The following is a 21906-nucleotide window of genomic DNA, read 5'->3' as shown; positions in this document are numbered from 1 at the left end:
TCCCTCACACGCACACATACACCGGCAAACACGAACACACAGATTCACACAAAGACACACACACACTAGCACACGTAGAAAAACAAGCACACAGTCACAGGGATAGAAAGACAGCTGCAACCCCAGTCACAGCCCCCCAAAACCCGCCCACACCAACCCTGTGGCACCGTTGCCTCAATGTCGGGTGAGGAAGTGAGGCCCAGGGTGTAATGAGGAACATATGAGCACGACAAACAAGCCCAACAAACCCCTCATTCAATATCCAACTCCAGCCAAAGAGCGCTCGTCAGTAATTAGCCTGAGGAAATGACAGACAGGGCACATGACTGAAGCACAGCACAAGAAAAGCCATGACCACACCTAGGCGCAGTTAAGGGTTTTAAGGGCAAGGAAGAACTACAAGTGGCAAAGGCAGAGTTATACTTCAAGAGGAATTGTCAGAAAATCAGAGCAGATTCTTATTTAGGAACGTCTGACTGAGTGGAGAGTGGACAATGATTTCAGGAGCAGCAAACCAGCCCCCGTGGAATCATGGGTAATCAGTAGTCCCTGTACCTCTCATTCAGAAACATGCAGCACCTTAATTATTTATTCCAACACTTTCTTTTTATTGTTTTAAAGGTGATTTTTCTCTTGTTTATGCAATAATATGCACACATTTTGTGCTGTATTGTCCTTTATAATTGCCACTTACAGCTTTCTTTGTATGCTATATATATGCTTCAGCAATACAAATGATGTTTTTCTTTGTTATGCCAATAAAGGAACTTGAATTGAATTGAGAAAGAAAGAGAGGAGACGGCAACAGAGGAGCAAGTAAGAGTGGGAAAGAAAGTGAAAGTGCAGATTCCTGGAACTCCTATCTCTTTATTCAAGGTTACAGAGACCAGGAAAGTGACAGGAGTTAAAAAGCACCCCGCATCTGCACCTCAGGCACAGTGGGACGAGAAAGACCCCCCCAGTTCATTTGTGTCCTCCTCCAGAGTCTTTGTAGATACCTGAATGTTTGGATCTTTGTATAACCCAGAAGTGCTGTACAGCTTTGTGGAACAGCCAGTTTGGACAGTGAGTCAAGTCATTAAATGGGAAATGTAATTTGTTCAACTCCTTTCTTTACTTTACAAAGCCACTTAACACAGCTCATATTCCACACTTTACCAAATCACCCATTTACAAAGATGGAAATGTAGTGAAAGAATTCAGGTTAATGACCTTGCTTAACTGTCCAAGAGTACATGAGCTATGAGGTGACACTCTAAACATAACTAGTCCAGTTTATTAACAGCTATGACACCTGCTATAGAATATTTCCCAACTGTGTCACAGCTAGACCTACTATAATTTTGATAAGGATAACAGGGAGGCATCCAAACAAGCCTACTCTGCTTCCAGCTCTGACATAAAGAAAACAAGACATCGAATGTAAATAAAACACATATCAAGTACAGCCAGACGTTCGGAAAATATGGATCTTATGTAAATAAAGCAAACTGATCTGATGTATTGCCCCTTAAAGAAGAAAGATCTAAAGTGAAGAAAAAACAAATCCAACGCAAAGACGACACAGATATAATGGAAAGGAAAGCACAGATCTAACATAAAGCAAACACAGATCCAATGCAAATAAAATGCAGATCTAACATAAAGAAAATGCAGATCCACCACAAAGAAGGCACAGATCTAACGTAGAGAAACGCATCGCTAAGACACAGATCTGAGGTGAGGAGACTGTTGCAATCTGAGATGTGCTTCATGTGCGGCGGCAAGTCCTGCAGCAAGATGCTGAAATCCTTCTAATCAGATTCTCAAACAAAACGACAAGAGCGAAAGTTTTCCTTCGTGACTTTCATTTTAGGGGAAAAAAAACACGTTTAAAGAAATGAAGAGAGGAAAAGTGGAAAGCTGGCAGAGAACTGGCTCTGCGCTGTTCGCCAGGCGGCACAGCTTGAACCTAAAGCTTTTTGAACATAATGAAGATGTGCCGATAATTAACATATGTAGTGTGAACAGGTTTGCTGGCACCAACGAGTGAAAAACTCCAAGGTAAAGTTATTATTAGGGAGTAATTAGCTCTATGAAGTAAATGAGTGGAACAATGACTGCCAGCATTGACAATATGGCTAACATCTGACTGTGCAAAAAGATACCACGGTAAAGTATGGGTCCCACAGCTAAAATCTGTTCGGAACCATATGCTCCAGCAATTAAAGCAGAACGTCCATGACCTAGTGTGGAAGAGGGGACGCACAGCGATATAACCAGTAATTAATTTGAGCTGGATATTGCTCTGCATACTGGGGGCTGGCTGTAACAATCATGTACAAGCACAGTGCATTTAACGTACAGGACTGCTCCTGTTGTGACCACATCAAGATGGCACCACTATAAGCTGCTATGGGTGTTTGCAACATCGGGCCTGCTTTAGAGAAGCGGACCAACATTGGGATGGTGCAGAGACAACATCTCCCTGGGCCTGGCCCCGGTGGATACAAGCACCTTACATTTACATTTATTCACTTAGCAGACACTTTTCTCCAAAGCCACTTACAATACATACTATATAGCATTACTAGCCCATACACCTTATTCACTCTGGTGACTTACACTGCTAGATACACTACTTACAATGGGTCACTCATCCATACACCAATGGAACACACTCTCGCTGTGTCACTCACACACTATAGGGGAACCTGAACAGCATGTCTTTGGACTGTGGGAGGAAACCCACGCAGACACGGGGAGAACATGCAAACTCCACACAGACTGATCGAGGATTAAACCTACGTTCTCTCGCACCAGCCAGGCGCTGTGAGACAGCAGCGCTACTCACTATGCCACCGTGCCACCTTGAATCCAGGAGGTGCTTCTAAAGCACATGTCACTTTGTTACGTGCTAGTTAACCACCAACTTCAAAAGAGGATCAGGAACTCTACAAAGGCTACACCGAGCCGATCTCGGCTTAAAAAACAGTAGGGCAGATTTTACACATTTCTACCACTGATTTCACTGCAGTTAGAACTTGGTTTCAGGGGAACCAAACTTAGATTTACTGGCACACACACTTCAAATACATTTTGTTGGAATTTTAGGTGGAGGACAAACCATGATAGACCCACAGAGAGAAAGTGCTCATCTAGAACCCCGCTCCCAAACCCCTCGGCATCCTCGTAGATAGGCTGAAGTGGGTGACAGTTCTGAGACAAACACACCACCCGCTGATCCCCCACACACGCTCCCCTGGCCCTTGTCTGCTGCTTCCCGCTTTTCCGCTCGTTTTCACGTAGGGGCACCTTCCACTGATCAGCTCATGATGAAATCAAGTGGAGGGTTAGCCGCGTGCCGACTCCCCTTTCGTCCGCCGTCAATTAGGTGTGAGAGCGGCAAGTGCGTCAGCCCGTCCCCGCAGGTGGGCTGCGCTTTGTGCCCATCTGCTAGCCTGTGTCCTTCCGCAAATAGCTCCCATTAGCTGGCAGCCCGCTGGGCCTGAGAGATGCCTTCCATGTGTTGTTAAGCGCCGGTCACTTATGTAACAGGCATTGTGTGCTGGGGGTGGGGTGTTTGTGTGTGTGTGTGTGGGGGGGGGTCTCTCCTTGTTGTTCTCACAAACTCCTCGTTCTCTGTCTATTTCACCTTCTCTTCCTGTGACACTGCTTTGCAGTGCCTTGCTCTCTCTGTCCCCACCCATCTCCCCATCTCCTGATCTCCTCACTCCTGCATGTCTCTCTCTTATTCTCCCACCCTCTTTTATCTGTTTTCTTCCTCTTGCCCTGCATTGCCTTACCTGTTGCCTTAAGATCAGTCCACTGTCATCCCCGTCTCTCCTATCTGCCATCCACTTCTCTTTTTGGTGCACAACAGGTAGATCTCAGCCCAGGGGTCATTGTTTTACCCTAATTACTCCATCTGAGTGCAGTGTGGGTGTTTGCTTTTCCCTCTGACATTTGAGCATGGCTCTAAGGATGCATGGGGCCAGAAAGGGTCACTCTGTCTGTTTCGGGGGAAGTGAGGGGTGGGACTGAGGCGAGAGCTGGACGTCACCCTGACATAATACTGTGTACTGATGACACGGACTGAACAAACGGGTCAAACAAAAAAAGCGGGGTGAAACCATTTCCCTGAGTTAAATAGAGATGAGGTCTCTGGGTGTGCAGTCTTTTCAGAGGAAGTGAACTAACTCAGGGAAGATAAACATGTTTTAAAGCATGCAGTCAACTAACCTAAAAAAGACTAACTGAAAGAATACAAAGGTGCTGGATCATTCAAACTCAGGAAAAGTCAGACAAATCTGTCCAGCAGTTTAGCTTATCCAGGCACATTCTTATCAAAACAATCTGAAATTAAAAGCAACTGTTTTGCACTTGGAGGGCGCAGGGGCTCAGTGGGTTGGAGCAGGTCTTCATCTCCAGTGGGTCTGGGGTTCGAGTCCTGCTTGGGGTGCCTTGTCCTGAGTGTGTCCCCTCCCCCTCCAGCCTTGTACCCTGTGTTGCTGGGTTAGGCTCCCCTTCGCTGCGATCCCACTTGGGACAAGCAGTTTCAGACTGTGTGTGTGTCTTTCTCACTTCAGGCTTATCTGCAGATTGATATACTTGTAAATATACTGAATTTTCATCTACCGTGTTCAACTGAAATGAATGTCATTGGCGTATATTTGATCAATTAAAAAACAGCCATATCGATGTGTTCCACTTGTTAATTCCATTTGCTCAAACTGTTCAGTATTTCACGTAAAGTTTTTAATTCATTATGACTGTGGAAGCCCGGTTTGCTCTAAAAATACTAAATTAAACTCTGACTGATCATAAATTTGTTCTGAAGCATTTCTGTGAGAAGAGCAGCAGGACACAGATAAAGCTCAGTTTCTCTCTGGTAAAAATATATATTTTTGGACACAAAGCAAGTGAAAATGTTTGATGTTCACCTTTAGACATTATTCAGTGTATGGATGATCACAGTAAATAGTTTTATAAAGATTAGATGCTTTAAAAGGATCCTACAGTTCAGCTGTGATTCATTAAGCTGTGTAAAATTGTGCATGTCACAAGCTTAATTTCCAAAGCGTATCAACACTTTGAGGACTCTACAACCAAGCCTTTTTGGACTCGGTCTTTGATGCGTAACCCCATAATACTTCGGCTGACGGGCATGTCATCTAGCCCACACACATCACATTGACACACACACACACACACACACACACACACACACACACACACACACACACAAAGACGCACACACACAAACACACACAGCACACACCATATGTTTTGAATGATGAAGAGGAGAGAAGGGGCATTTGCCATTAGACATTTACTTGCAGTCTGGTGTGCTAGGAGTGATGAAGAGCACGGAGAAGGTGTTTTGTTACTTGATGGCAGAAAATCCAAAGCATAGAATAAAAAATGGACCTCAACTCAACAATGTCTCCACACTTTAAAACAAGTACAAACCCAGATGGAGAAGTCAGACTTCTTAACATTAACTCTTTAATGCTCAACATGACGTGTTTACTGTAGAGCATATCCTGATGCCTTTTCTATTAATTTTTTTTTTTACAGTGATAGAAAGGAAGCTGCTCTTAGCAGTCAGTCTGTATTAGTTATGATGCAATGGCGTAGCCCAACACGCTCATTTCCAGTAAAACAGCTTCGCTTGTTCTCGCCAGCTCAGCTCCTGCCGCCAACGAGATAACACACTGGCCCACTAAGCTCTCGTAAATCCTGCTTTTTTGTTGCTGTTGTTCTGTTTTAATTAGTAGTGCATTTATTAGCGTAATTAATAGTAATGCTATTGGACCTAAACGATTTACTTTGGGCCTTGAATTAGCTTGCGGATACCAAAAGCCTGGCCGTGCACACCTCATGCACGAGCTGTTCTTCAGTGTGATCAACCTCAGTGAGAAGGCAGCTCACAGAGACCACAGTACATCAGCTAAATACTCTCACAGGAAGACGTAAAGTCACAGGACAGCAGGACAGAGAGAATCTACAATGTGACAATTTCAGGGTTGTCAGTACTGGATTCTAACTATAATGCAACTGCGACATGACATGAGAGGATGAGAGGACAACAGGACAACTGGTAACGTAGTGGTTAGAGCTGCTGCTGCCTTTGGACCAGAAGGTTGCAAGTTCAATTTCCCCCCCCTCCAGGCATAGTACCCTTGAGCAAGGTACTTACCCTAAACTTGCTCCAGTAAAATTACCCAGCTGTATAAATGGGTAAATAACTGTAAGTATCTTAACATTGTAAGTTGCTTTGGAGAAGAGTGTCAGTGAAATGACTACAGTTAGGCACTTTGTGTATTACATGTAACTATTGTCACAGGGCAGTAATCAGATCACCGTAAGACTACAACAACATGCCAACATAAAGGCAGGCAGACAGTTTTCTGTTTAATGTAGTGGCTTTTTAAAGGCAGAGAGAAGCATTATACATTTAGATGCATATTAGTTATGACATGTACGTTAGGGGAAGGCAGTGTGTCTTTCGAGGCATGTAGAAACAGCAGCAGAGGGACAGTATCTCTGTCTACCTTGAGGCTGGCAGATATCTGGAGTCTATCTGCTCCCTGGGATAATCACCTGATAAAAAATGCAAAAGCCGTAGGAATATTAGTCTTGTTAAGTGAGGAAATGCATAATAGATGAGCTGTGTTTTACAACATCTCCCCCTCTGCACCACCGTAAATGCTCGAAGGGGCTTGGTAGGTGTCCCCTTTCATCGACACGTCCAGGACGAGCCCTCCGCCAGAGCCGCTGGCCGTCATCACAGGGCGTCCCTGGGGTACCAGGGCTCGCAGAACACATTAATTAGACCCCTTGCCAGGTTGGGAGCAGCTTGTCGCCACATAGCGGTTAGTGAAATGCCTTTGGGGCCGGTTGAGGCACCACATATGCAGCTTTGTGGCACTTGTACAGTTGAGTGCCCACTGCTCTTGGTCAACAGGGTTCGCTATGTCTTCCTTTGAGTGGTCATTATGAGAAAGAGAGAAAAAAAATAAATGCATCTGCTTGTATCATTGCTTATGGAAATTAAAACATTAAAATGAAAATGTCATTTATAAATACTGGAAAAATGAACAGTCAGATGACATTTAACATTAACCGCTTTGTACCAATCTGCACACAAGATGTTCCACTGGACTACAATTCCCAGAGTGCATTTCCCCGGATAAGCATGCCTTCTGACACACTGATTAGTCGACAGATGGGGGACTTGCTCTTCAAACAGGCAGAATGTCTTATCTGAACATTTTTTTATGTATCTGCAGGTCTGTCTTGTCCCACAGGCTGCTTAATACACAACAAGGAGCAGGCAAGAACACATCTGCCCCCAGTGCCAGAGTAGTCCCTATACTGGTGCCCTGGCAGTGGGGAACCTACCCTGGGTCATTCAGATATTATTCAACATGGTGTTAGGAGTTATTTATTGACCTGTGCAAGTAAGGTTATGCAGTACGCTGTCAACACTACAATTACCAGAGTGCATTTGTGAACCTAGATTCTAAAGATTGCAGTCTGGTTTTTGCACATTTAGTCAAAGAGTTGACAGCTGGGGGGCAGAACTGTAAGACACCATGGTTGCTCAGCGTGCAGAGCTTGATGCCAACTGGGAAATGGATATGGAGTCATGAGAAAAGGATCTTTATTCCTCTGGACCAGAATGGGACCTGTTTACAAGTTTATACACACACAAAAAGCTTCTCCCCACACACCATCACGCACTCATACACACACTTTCGATCGCAGTCACACACCCTCCTAATCTCTCAGTTTCCCACACACATACAGACATTCTGTCTCTCCCTCTTTCACACACACAGTCTTTGTCTTCCACACACAAACAAACACACACACAAAACATGAGTTGTTTAGCTTTGTCTTCAGGTCACTGACCTGTGATTTCACTTTGGGGGACTGAGCTACAGCTTCAGCGCCTCTCTCTCTCTCTCTCTCTCTCTCTCTCTCTCTCTCTCTCTCTCTCTCTCTCTCTCACACACACACAGACACACACTGCCCTTGCCCGAGTCCCTTCTCACACGAAATGTCCCTGTCTAGGAAGCACACATCTCCACTCAGTGGGAAGGCGCTCAGAGAGGCCTCTGTCACACAAACAACAGCAAGATGGCAGTGCTCCAGTGCAGTGAAACTGCTTCAGTCGAGCCCAGTGAATGCTGTCAGTGTTAGCGGGGCCTCCTGGCTACAGTGGATCATCCACAGCCACTGCTTAGATGGAAAAGCTCAGTTTCAAGGGAAATGGCTCTTATTACCCCCCAAGACAGAGCCATTCTCTCAACACCTGCGAGAACACTGAAGACCGTGTCCACCATATTATCATGCTGTTACCCCACTGCGTGGGACAGCCAGACTTAGGCTATAGCTCTGTGACATTATTCCATTACTGCTTGGTGTGGGATGGCTGGTCTTGGACTACACAGTGCAATCCCATTATTTCTCTGTGTGTCAAAACCATGCCTGGACTACAATGTGCTGTCACAATATGGCGCTGTCAGTTCCGGCCAGGGAAGAGAAATGACAAGGAAACAGATTCTGTGGGATGACAGTCGGCTTGTTCCTATTCAGCGTGAATGAAACAAGGGTGACCTCTGACCAGTCAGATCCTCTGAGGGCTGTTGCCATAGTAATGGTCATTATGGAGCAGGGTCAGGAAGTCTTCCCATTGCTCATCAAGAAGAACCGAGGTTCACACACAGATGCTGGCATATGCCTATGCACGCCCCGACGTGAACACACTCTTGCAAAAACACACAGTCATAGACACACCAATTTACACAGATACACACATACATGCAATCACATGTGAAGACTGACCTGAATCTGCTGCTGCAGTAGGTTGATTTTGTGCTGTTGTTGCAAGAGCTGCTGTTGCTGCCGGGCAATCTAACAGAATCACAACAGAATGAGATGGTGGAGATGCACACATGTACAACTATTTTTTAAACTCTCTACATGGAAATGACAACAAGACATTACCACAGTACATATAAACACTGAGTGTTATGTGTGTGCTTATATTACAGAAGTTGTTGACACAATGCCCTGTGTGTGCATGCATATTTACGTGTCTGTGTGTCTGAATGTGTGTTTGTGTGTGTGTGAGCAGGTGTGCCATTGCACATGCACCCCACACTTACCTGGTCCTGCTGCTGCTTGGCCAGCTCCATCTGCTGTCGCTGTTTCTCGATCTGTGAGGCAGCAAGCTTCTTCTGTTCCTCGTGGGCGGCCAGCAGCTGCTCCCTCAGACTGGTCAGCTGCGTGATCATGCCCATCAATTGCCTCTCCTTCTCCGCCAGGCTGTCTGGGGTCCCTGCAGGAAAGACCAGCACGTGTCTCAATGGACCACAGGAGGGCCATTTCACCCCGTCTCGAGAGGCCCATCGCGCCCCGTAGCATGGCGGGCCCCAAGCATATATTAAGTAAGCTGTGACCTTTGACCTCCAGGTCCCTGGAACACATGCTGACCTGCGACCCACTACAATTCCTCAAGTAGTGGAGGAGTCAAAGACCGATATGAAAAACAAAACGGGTTGACAATCGTGAAGGACTTCCAAAGGCACGTGTAGGTTTGACCTGCCTGTTTTCGGGCTGTTGGGGTTTACTTGTCTTTATAGAAGCTTTGATGAAAATATGCTTTGTGACAGTATGTGTGTGCATGTTTGTAAGTTACTCATTTGCCTGGTAGTTAATTTTGGTGAAAGCTACTTACAGAGCTACACTTTACCTACAACTAATTCATTATGTTGAGTGATGATGTGTCTTGCTATTGGCATACATTGGGATTTCAACAGACAGCCATTTCGTCACCTTCTGAGCATGACGATAGGACTGTATACATACTAGCGTGTGTGTATATACGTGTGCTTGGGTCAGCACACGATATGCACCTTGGGCTCCCCGTAATCCAGCCCTCAATTGCCACAAAGCCTCTTTGTTTCCAGCTGTTACCTTTCGCTGGATTGCATTCCTGGGCTGCACAAACAGATGAGGAAAGGGGAGAGGGAGATGAGGGAGTCATTGCAAGCAACCTGACCCCATGACCTCACAAGAAAGTGAGAGCAATATCCGCTTGTCCCTGGAGGTCCCAACCCCCCATTCCCTTGCTCTGCCATCAACAATGGACAATAAACGCAACTGTGACGGCGGCCGAGAGGAAAAATAAACGTGCAGCTGTTTTAACAGCTCAGTGGCCAACCTTTGAGATGTATGTGCTTTTGATGGGGAGAGAGACAAGAAAGGGACTTGTGTTAAAAACGCTGTGCCATTCACACACAGGAGGGGTGGAGGGCTATCGTTGGTGAGGGGATCAAAGGCAGCTTTCTTTCAGGAGCACACCTCCCTCTGCCGCCCCACCCCACTCCACCCCAACCCAACCCAGGCCAGGAAGGAATGCAGATCATCAGAGGAGTTAACAGACAAGGCTTCCATGGCTAAAATGGGCTGGGTCCCTCAAGCCTGCAGTGCTGTGACTTACTGTGTATGCAAGGGCCACTGTTGTTGCCTGCTTCCACCCCATCAGGACCCTGGCGCTGGGCCAACCTGGTCACAGCTTCGCCTGACCGACTGCTCGAAATCACACATGCGCACAGGCATATGGCCCAAATACATCTCTTGCTCCCATGACAGCAGAAACAAGCCGGCTTTGCTTCCTTCCGCACTCGTGAGTGCCTCCCTGAACGATGACAGAGCGTGCTGCTCCAATGCCAGCTCTGGCCCCCACACCTCATACTCCCACAGAAACACTATAAATAGGCACCAGAGACAGAAAGCCTTCCCCAAACTACACCTCCCATAAGCCCTTAAGCTGTATCCCCTGGAAAGGGACTGATGAGCAGTACCATTCTTCTTCCATTCAGGTCCTTCAAAAGAAACACAACTACAGGGAACTCCCAGCCAGCCAGGGTTTTTCTCTCTCCAGAGGACTGTGAGAGATTAATAGGTACATGGGAATTTCACTCCATTGGGCCAAAATATTAAATATTAAAGAGAACTCCCTGAGCAAATATATTATGAGATGCTCCATCAATCAAGTGTGTTGATCTACCCTCAACTGCAATGCACAGAGGCACACACACACACAGAGGCATACATCAGCCTGCAAGAATGCCAGCATGTGTACAAATAGATACAAACACTATCCAAACACACACACTGGCATTAATGAAAAATATGAAAAGACACATGCCCCTTTTGTGCACGCACACACGAACGCACACACAGACACACACACAAGCCCCTGCTCCATTAATCAGGAGTGATGGCTTTCCTCCTGCTCCTGGAACTTCGGCAGAGGATCAATAACTGGTTTCCTCCTCTCACAAACATCCTTAGGCACATTGTATAACCAAGCGCACATCACATCCCCCAGTAATTAACTAATTTGTAACAATGTAATACTTGTCAAGAACCCCTTGAAACTAATTAATGACTAGGCTTAACAGATAACTCCCAGTAGCAACAACATGCCAGGAATGAAGAGAAAAGAGGGAGGGGAAATTCTAACCAAGGGCACTCTGTGTTTGATTAGCCTTCCTGATTTCACTCGTTTCCATGGGAGCAAATCTGACACAGGGATCCCCATGCAGAACCGCTCTGCGGCGACTCTGACCAGTGTGACTGACCTGCTGTCCACTTCGTTTCTGTGCTTTCAACAGAAAGACAGTTCCACCCACACTAACTCTGACACTGTCTCCACCTACCGTAAGTCACACCCTACCTGCCCCCTTTATCTCCAAAAAATTCAGGGTCCTCAATAAGTCCAAATTAACTGCGAAAGAGCAACAATCAACATAACGGACCACCAACCAACAGGTTTCTGGTTCATGTCCCACGAAGGCTGTGCTGTTAAATAATTGAATAAAATGTTCAACTGCAAGCTTTATTTGACAATGAAATAATAAAGCAGGGAAATTAATTTTCTGGAAGCACGGGAATTGTGCCCCAAGAATTACTGCCTTTCCTATTTCCACTTTCTTTTATTTGCCAACTGAGATACCATCTGGGGTTAAAGGTCAAAACCTTTCTTTGTGTAGCATGAGGTTGCTCACAAAGATGGCTGCACTTGTATACAAACACACACAAAGTTCATGTGTACAGTCAGTGTAAAATCACAGCTATCCACACTTCAGCAAACACACGCACATGCACCGAAGGTACAAGCAGCTGTGTGTGCTTCTGAATCTTTCACAAGAAAGCAGACTGAAGGAAAACGGCAATGGATTGACATCTCCGAGTTAATCAAACAGAAAACTGAGGTGTGGGGGACTGTGTGTTAAAAAAGCAAACCACATTACCTTTAATTTCTCCAAAGTTCCCAGATCCCATGGCCAGCAGTTTGTCCTTCCAGTCCTTGGAAAGCAGCCTCTCAATGCTGGGGGGTTCTGGGGGGGAGGTGGGAGAACAGAGAGGAATTAAAATGGATGGACTACGACACAATAAAGCTCATTTAAAGTCCATTTGCTGTAATAAAGCCCACTGTGTTCTTCCCCCTAATGGCTTCATCAACAGGCAGATAAGAGCTAAAGAAGAAGCGTTTCCTCACCTGCTGTTAGAGAATCATTAGCCGTTCGGTCCATGAAACAAAGCGGACGTTAATGCACCACGACAATGGGCACATTATAAAACCAGCGCTTTGTTTTTCTAATACATGCAAGGTCCTGTTTTTTCTTCTCTCCCCCTCTAATTGCTAACCTGCCAAGGACAGCGTCTCGACAGAACTGAAGGGAAAATTACAACAAAACCCCTAATAAAAACAGAGTGCGGATAGTGCCAGAGCACAGCCATCTGTACTTTGCGATCTGTTTGGATGCTGAGGAGTGCTCTACTGCAGAAGGAGCCGGATTGGCCCAAACAGAGGCGTTCTGACAGCCTCGAATTACAGCCATGACCTGATGCTTAACTGCTGATGACAAGCAAAAAAAAGTTTGTTTTTGGATTATTTTTTCCACCCCCCCTTTTATTCCTTTTGGGGGATGACATGAGTTTTGAAAGTCTTAATCATTTTCCCGTCTCGCAATTCTGGTCAGCCTACTCACGGACGCCAGCAGTCTCCAAGACAGACTTGCTACATATTGAGTGGCAGCACATTAACGGCAACAGTATCAAGTATTAACGGATAAAAAAGGGCTTAGCGTATCACGTTTGCCGATTTCCAGAATGCTCGCTGGCAAGGCTGGGCTGGGCCCAATCTCACTGGTGGAATTGCGGTGGGGCGAGGATGGAGTACAGGACTGTCTGTGGAAGACATTATGGGGGATTTCACAAACACTAACGACCTGATGATCGTCTCTAATCGTTGGGTTTTAAGCCTTCAAAGGGCCTCTAAAGCACCATATGTAACCCACTCTCTCTCACTACGAGGCACACACCGTATCACACGTCGGCATACGGGAGAATCCCCGACAGTTACACAAACACACAAGCTCTCTCAAAGTCTGCTCTGCAAAAACCCAGCAGCCAATCTAAAACAGATATACATCCTACCACAATCTGACAGCACATTAATACAACAGACCCCCCCTAACCACACTCCTCTACTAAATCCCTTCCAGTATACTTCCTTAATTGTAAATTTAACAGTTTATTGTTAATCCTCAGATGAATTTGTGCCATTTATCACATTATGTTCATTTATGGTGTATGGTCTATATGAACTTGTCAGAGAGAGCATGCCTTCCACTGCATGCGGTTCACATGATGAGCAGTGACAGAAGACCTTACAGTGCACAACCTGAAACGGAGTCCTTCCCCACGCGCTGTCTGCTAAGCAGGCATCCGTGACAGGGGTACCTGTGTGCGTCAGACTGCAGGACCCCAAACAGACCTTTCGGGGCACTTTAAATGCATCCGTAGTGTCCCCCACGGGACCCCAAGGTGAGGGCCCTTCCATTCTTTAACTTTAAAAATAACAGAGGTGCCCTCAGATGCGGCTCAGTTATAGGAGGTCTGACAAAGAACTGCCAACCAGGTGGCACAGTAGCAGCTCTGCCCACGGGAGGACAGTACGTAGACAACAAGCTCTGTTTGTTGATCAGTCATATATCATCTTTGCTTTTATAACGAATAAACTAATTATTATATAAAAGTTCCGAAAATTTACCCAAATAAATTGGATAATTGAAAGAAAATGCTGTTCTTATTACTGCCGTTATTATGATTACTGATCATGTCAAAAGACATTATTGACAGTTAAGGTTGGACAAAAACAAGATTATACTAGAGGCTCATTATCAACACTCAATGCTTCCACTGTGTTTAAAAAACATTAAAGCACACATTGTAAGTAGTGTATCTAGCAGTGCAAGTCACCTTGGTGAATAAGGTATGTCGGCTGATAACACTATATTCGTTCAATGGAAGTCGCGTTGGAAAAAAGCGTTTGCTAAATAAATAAATATAAATGTAAAACACAAAACAGCAAAAATAAATACTGTATAATAAGTATTTATTGGAGAAGGTGATAAATTGGATGTGTTCATATGGCTAAATTTAGATTTAGCTATAGGGGATGATAATTTAATCTTTAGGTTTGTGGCAAAAAAAAAGTGGAGACATGGTAAACATACCCATGAACAGCCACACATGCACACACTCACACACAACACACACACACACACACACACGCACAAAACTGTGGGAACAGCAGCAGAAATGATAAAAAGCCAGGTGGCTCTCAGTGGATCTCTCACAGGAACAACATGATAAAGGACACTCCTCCATGGGTTCTAATTTCACTGCTGAAGGAGAACTTGGCCCTGGGTCCCTACAGCAGCATGCAGTCCTAAGACATACGAACCTCGAAAGGCTCTTTTCCTGACGCACAGCTTCCCGTGGACTGCCTCTCCTGAAATCTCCAGGCAATCGGACAGTACTCCTGTCTGCTCTCTAACCGTACTGGGCCACAAGGAAGGCAAGCAAAGCCCCTGCTTTCTCTGGCCAGAAAGCTGCTCTTAGTGGGGTCCAGCCTGATACCCCAACTGCAGAGACACCGCTGCGGAGGACAAAGGATGACCGCGAAGATTCAGTTACTGGGGGAATGACAGGGAGGCCGTTCCTTTTCAAGACATCTTAAAACCAAAAAAAGGAAAAAAAGGAATTTCTTGCTGCCGTATTAGAAAGGAGAGCGGCTCCTGTTTTTCTCTTTCGACAGCTGTCTCGCTATCACCCCAACAGGTGCTATTAGCCCTCAGTGCTGCACCCCCCCATGCCCCCCGCCTGCAACAATGACAGAGGCTTTTAAGCCAAAGAGCTTTGACAAGTGAAAGGGAACAACAAATGGCAGCATAGTGCCGTTCTCCTGGGCTCTCTCAGTGCCACAGTAGTAACAGTTATTATATTTATTTATTAACATCGCTGCTATTGTCCCTAGCGACAGCCGGCCCATTTGAACTATTAATAAAGATGGAGGGGCAACACCATGGTTCAAGGATAATGAAAGCTTAGTCCATTTGAACCTGGGAAATTTTTGCTGAGAGTAAAGGTGACTGAAGATGGAGTAAACAGTAGTATGACAGACAGACTTGACAGCAGACGGACAGTCACGTGTCAGCCTGGCCGCAACAAAAGAGAAATAAAAAGAAAAAAAAAAAAATCACATTGCTTCAGCTCTCTCTGTCACCTTTACTCTTCTTGAACTGTGTCCATCTGAATAAATTCTACTCAAGACATCATCACTTATACAGATATATATCAATATAATTGATTCAATTCAATTCCAATCAGTTGAAAAGTTGCTTTATTGGCATGACCAAACAGGAGTTTGAATCAGAAGGGACAGTGACTAGAGAAAACAATGGCATCATTCAGGAATGGGCCCTTTTTGGAACAATCCCAGCTGCGCACACTGCAAGATGCAAGTGTGACACCCATTCTCAACTGGGAGTGTGTGAGGGGCTTATTGATAATGTAAGACATCGTGAGGTCCTTTCTTCCTACGGGGTAAGATGATAGGTGGTGGGTGTGGTGAAATCCTCCTGTACAGCAGTGGATGGAGATGGCAGAGCTTCGCAAGGGCCAGGCCTCTCTGGGGTAAATGGCGTCAGAGGATGGGACGCAGATGCCTGTTGTGGGCACCATGCCAACAATGGAGGGGGACTCCCTTCCTGCTGCTTTGATCGATGTGATGAATGCTTGGCCAGACTCGTTCATATGTGCTGATTACTGCTTTCCCACATTGGGTCATTCTAAATACATCCACACTGCAGAGATAACTCAAGGACACAACTGCTTATGAAGCCTGGTGCACCACATTGGTGGGTTTGGAACAGAAAATCAATTGATCTTCACAATTAACATGATCTCATGCCTGCGAAGCACCAAACTTTTTAAATTTTCAAAGACCAATCTGAATCTGTATAATCAAAAGATGATACACATAATCATAATTCAGTATCCCAAATGTAAGTAACCAAATTGATTTTATAAGTGACCCGAAAACATTCTAAATAATATATAAACACATAGCTTTTTTTAAAACCTGTGCACTAACTAAGGTAAAATGCTCTAGATGCTGTTTTATTAATTCAGTGCTGACTTTATTGGCAAGACAAAACACTGGCATTGCTATAATTGTCAAGGCAGACAGAAAACACATTGCACAATAGAACAAATGAATCCACTCGGCTAATTTCCTTCATCTGTGTTTTTCATCATATTGGAGAAAACTGCTGGATACATAAAACATTATAAAACATTAATCGACAATAAATCTCTCAAGATTCAGCTGCTAGCATTTTTTGTGAGCCGGATCTCTGTTCGGTTTCCACAGCAATAGAACATTTACATTTGTGCCGCTCACGTAAATCATGCTAAAAGTCCTGCTTCACTGCCTACTGTTATTGAAAGATGTGTGTATCAACTGGGTCTAGACTCCTGAGGGTGTAGGTAGAGAATGGTGACGGCATCCAAATTCCCTCTCCTGAGAACTCCCCCAGCCAGCAGATGGCATCACACATATCTGCTTTAGCTCTGCTTTCACAACGATAACCTCTCTCCCACTTTGCCATGTATCCATGCTCCCCTGTACTGCCACTGAGCACAAGCCCACTCTGGAGCTGTTTGCCTCTCCGACAAAATTAGTACTACACATATCAACACCATTAGAAGCTACGGTACCTCCATTATGGCTATAATCATCGTCATCATCATTTTAGCAGCAGAGGCTTCAGTAGTTCAGCAGCGGTTGTAATAATTTTATCAGTAGTTGTGGTCATGTAGTCGAGTAGTGGCTGTGTATTGGTAATAGTGGAAATGTAGTGGACTGGTGTTCTAGTGGTAAGCAGTATTCACAGCCACAAACCAGGACAGTAAACATGTTAAAGAGTACAGGTGCACTACAATCAGAAGTTCACAATCAAGATTTTTTGCCTAATTTTAAATTATATCTGAAAAATGCTAACTTTGAGCCAGGCTAGTTTGAGAGTACGGCCAGAGCGCAGGCAATGTTCTGTTAAAGACAAACTGCTCTCTTAAGCTACACTCTGCCAGAGAATGGAGACCTGTGTGTATAACTGAGGAGCAACAGTGGGAGCAGCACTTGTCTGATAGTCTGAGTGCAGGTGCGAAGGCTGAGGGTGGGGCTGAACATATTTGGTAGGAACACTGTACTAATATCCCTCTTAGACATTGTAACACAAAGCATCTTACATGTACAATAAGAGGCCAAACAACTGAGTCACATTTACCAGGAACCCGCATGGTTTATTCATGTCTTTAGATGTCACAGTTCGCATATTAATAGCACTTGGAAAGCGCTGATAATGATGGTCTGTGTAGTTCCTGAAACCCCAAAAAACAAACTGTCAGCATGACAACAACCAAACCTGTAGCTTTTGGCCCACCAAGGAGGAATGACGCCCCCCCATACACGACACAGTCACACACACACACATTTTCAGAACCACTCGTCCCATACGGGGTCGCGGGGAACCGGAGCCAACCCGGTAACACAGGGCGTAAGGCCAGAGGGGGAGGGGAGACACCCAGGACGGGACGCCAGTCCGTCGCAAGGTACCCCAAGCGGGACTCGAGCCCCAGACCCACCGGAGAGCAGGAATGTGGTCCAACCCACTGCACCACCGCACCCCCCACACGACACAGTCTTCTGGCTTAAATATATTGTGTCCAAAATCTTTTTTCTCCAAAGCAACTTTCAGTGTTAAACTACTTACAGTGATTTACCATTTATACAGAGGGCCATTTTTTGCATTTAACTGGAGCAGTTGAGGGTAAGAACCATCATCACAGGCACCACAGCAAAACTTTGGATTCAAACCTGGGTTCTGTGACTGCAAGACAGCAGCTCTAATGACTACACTACCTGCTGGCCCTTGTTCAAAACAGAGTTACACAAAGAAAATATGACGACAGAGTAGTGCTTAAGCATCAGTCCTTGGAGGTGGACACTATGCAGTCAAGCAAAAAGGTCCTGACAGACTCAGCCTAAGTGTCAGACACAGGAAACTGTGACAAGCAGAGCCATAATGGACTCCACAGTCGTTGGTCTTATTTCATCACTGTTAGGGGGAAAGGCACCATTTCAAAACAGCATTTCTGCGATTTGTTCCAACTTCACAAACAATGTAATCTCTCTCGCTGTTCTATTTTTCGCTCAGACGTTAACCCTGAATCACTGAAAACAACCAGCTCCATTTTTCCTATTATCTCATATTTGTGAAGCTGGGAGATGTTTCGTTAAAAAAGAGAGGGGAAAAAAAAAAACCCGAGGGGAAAAAGCGAGATGAGAGAAAGAGGGAGGGTGAGAGAGAGGGAGGGGACAAACCAGACCCCTTCTGTACAACAAAAGGGCCTCTGTCACCAGGCCAGTCCTAGACAGGGTGGAAAGGGCCCACAGGAAAGACCCTGGCTCCGGCCTGGCCAGGCCTGAACAGGCTCCACATTGACTCTCCTTGGCAGTGTGGTGTGCAGTTCCTGGCCCAGCGCGGAGAGCAAGTCCGCAATTCAATAAGCAATTATAGCGGCACCGTCAGAGTTTATCTAAGGTTTGCAAACTGCCATAATAGTACAGTATTCATGGTGCCTTTTATCTTTGCCTAGATATGGCGTCGTGCCCCTGCACTGTGACAAAACTGTACTTCAAGATTTGTCCATATCAACTGTGCCTCGTTCACCAACATCTCCATCCTGCTGGACAGGCCAAGAACTATGTCTGTATTGGCAGCCTGTCCCCTTCTCCATATCGAGGAAGTTACTGGAGATCACTCACACTTCAGTGAGAAAATTGGAAACTGTTGCACGCTGATTAATTTTAGATGTTTTTTGTGCTCTCTCACAAATTGGTTTGAAAAGAAAAAGATTTATTTTGACATAGCTTTCATGGGAAAATAAATTGCTCAGTTACTGCAATTTCTGTAATTAATCCATGAATTTCTGTCTCATTGTTCTTTTATAGAGTTCGCTTCAGATGTCAGATTTATTAACAAAACAATGCATTAAAGACAAATGATTTTCTTATCTATTCTTTCCAACAAAAATATTGTCTCTTCAAACTGAAAATATTTGTCTGATGCAGATGAACACAAAATTATTCTGAAAAACACACGATAGCCTGTGTAATTATCTGAGTAGCTGTAATATGCCTTTTTGGTTCTTTCTAGAACTAGTTACTGCAAAGGCTTCTAACAGGAAGTCCCAAGTTTCCAGAAATATTACTGGAAACAACATAAAGACATCGGCACCAAAATTTAAATCAAAGCTTCTCTTCAATAACAACATTACGTATTCACCAGAGAACTGAACACCACAACTGCCAATAAAGTGTGTTTGGAGAGTCTGCGCTTGCCAACGTTTGGTGGAAAAGTCCTCCGCTCTGGGCCCCATGGAAGCGGAGGAGCCAGGAGAGGTCCTTCCACAAACGGGCAAGCGGACCTTGTCTTCTGTGGTTTGGTTCAGACGATGAGATGAACCAAATTTAGTTATTAATAACCTGCAGCCTGCGAGCCACTCTGCCTGAGTGCACCCGTGCAGGCAACCACTGGTACGCAACCAAAGGCTTTTCAGCCAGGAAATCCCAAATTGTGACCTCACTGTGAACACAAGGGAAAGGAATCCCAGTTGAGAGAAGCACAGGTTCCATCTTCCAAAGGTGTCTCTTTGGGGTCTTATGTTACTAGATTCTCCCTGCCTTGAAGCCATTCCCTTTGAACTTCCACTTACCGAGAAGCAGAGATTCAACCATAACGCATTTAAAGGTTCAAGGGTCACAATGATCATCTCTGCAAATACAACAAATTTAAAAAGAAAAAAAAAATGCTTAGTAACAATAAAGCTATTCCTGATATCTTTGTTTTAAAATAACAGCAATATATTTTTTGCCAGTTTATGTCACACAATCCTAAAAAGAAAAACTGCAAGACTGTTAGCGGACACCTTGACTGAGCATTCAATAATGAGAGGCTCTGGCATAATATATTGAGAATCCATTTATCTAAAACATAATTATGCCCTTCCAGTTTTTAAATTCCTTTCTTTTTGGTAACAGATGGTGTTGTGGGTGCTTATGTCCAATTTTATTTGAACCAAAATCCCAGCCAAAATTACATTGGCAGAAACCAATCCCTGCCAAAATTTCACTGGCAGAAAGATAAAACTGCTCAGAGGGCTTGACACTGACAGGGGAAGAAAAAAAAAAAAAAAAAAAAAAAAACTTAAAAAATTTAAACCTCACAGGACAGTGAAAGACTGCAAACCTTGCTGTCCTGTATTCAAAAGGTCTCAATGTGACAGTTACAGGATTTCTATTGTAACAAAGACATTTTGTGTTATGTGATCACATTGGCCCAGAGATTATTACACCTTCTCCCCTCCGCTCACAGCTATCATGGTGTGTAAGTGGCCACTGGCAGCTGTCACTCATGGCCCGAGAGTAAGACAACCAGTCATACGCAAAATTGGACTTGTGTAAGGGTCCTCACTCAACGACCACTTGCTGACACCAGTGATGTACCTCTCAAACATCACCTGTCTGGTATCAGTGTGAAAGAATTATTTTGAATCCTCATATTTAAAGGTCCTCCCTGCCAAAAGAACAGATCTGATCACACACATCTAATGAAACTGTAACAGATTTAGAGATATTGCTTTTTGGTCCTTAACAAACCACATTGATCTATGACAAGGGACTGAGGCTTCTTATACAAACATCTCGTTTATAACCCTATACTTCCTTCCAGGTTACACGTACCTCCCAGAAGGCAGACCAGGACAGGGTTAAAAGCTGTGAACTGCACTTCTCTTGAACGTGCAAATTTGTGTTGTCAAAAGCATCCAGTAAAGTAGGCCAAGATGCACTTGTGCATCCGTGTGCTGCCCTGTAATGGAAAGTGACACTTCCAATCTGTCTAGTAGCTGCAGCCCCTCCGCTCCCTGTCCCCCAGACCAGACAGTTCTGTCCCCAGGCTGACCATCACTGCTGCATACTAGTTCACTCTTATTGCATCACTTAGAGGTGACAACGTGACAACGCCACGGCTCCTCTGTCACACAGCGAAGTCACTGTTCACACTGACACACACACACACACACACACACAGAGAAAGTACTCACATACAGAGAGATGTACATATAAACATACCCAATCATAAAAGAAAGAACGATGGAATGTTTCTCTCTCTCACACACACATGTGCATGGAGAAGGTGTGCAGTTAGAACCTGTCAGTCTCTGTGTAGGCCTCACCCTGACAACTGGCAGCCGCTTGATAATAAAGAGGCAAATCAAAAGCATATACTGTGCCTCTGTGTGCAGCTTTCTGAGAAGCAGCGTTTTAACCTCCACCTTGAATTGTATGTCTGGGAGACTATGATTATTGTTATTAGCCTTAATATCAATAGAATGTTGTATGCATGCGTGGCCAGATTGACAGATGAG

At 44.8% G+C, this 21906-nt stretch overlaps 1 protein-coding gene across 8 annotated transcripts in view; it reads right to left on the bottom strand.

The window, feature by feature from the left end:
• Nucleotides 1-21906, bottom strand: part of sox5 (SRY-box transcription factor 5) — a 158347-nt gene that overhangs the window by 27952 nt on the left and 108489 nt on the right. For all 8 annotated transcript variants that reach the window (XM_018747382.2, XM_018747383.2, XM_018747384.2 and 5 more), the window contains 3 exons: nt 12315-12401; nt 9159-9331; nt 8836-8904 (listed from right to left, as the gene is read on the bottom strand). In XM_018747382.2, coding sequence (XP_018602898.1) covers nt 8836-8904; nt 9159-9331; nt 12315-12401 — 329 coding nt within the window. The remainder of the gene's footprint in view (nt 1-8835; nt 8905-9158; nt 9332-12314; nt 12402-21906) is intronic.

This window comes from Scleropages formosus, chromosome 2 (genome assembly GCF_900964775.1).
Source record: "Scleropages formosus chromosome 2, fSclFor1.1, whole genome shotgun sequence".
Classification (NCBI taxonomy): domain Eukaryota; kingdom Metazoa; phylum Chordata; class Actinopteri; order Osteoglossiformes; family Osteoglossidae; genus Scleropages; species Scleropages formosus.
Note: the sequence above shows the minus strand (reverse complement) of the source record. Positions and strands in the feature narration are given on the sequence as shown.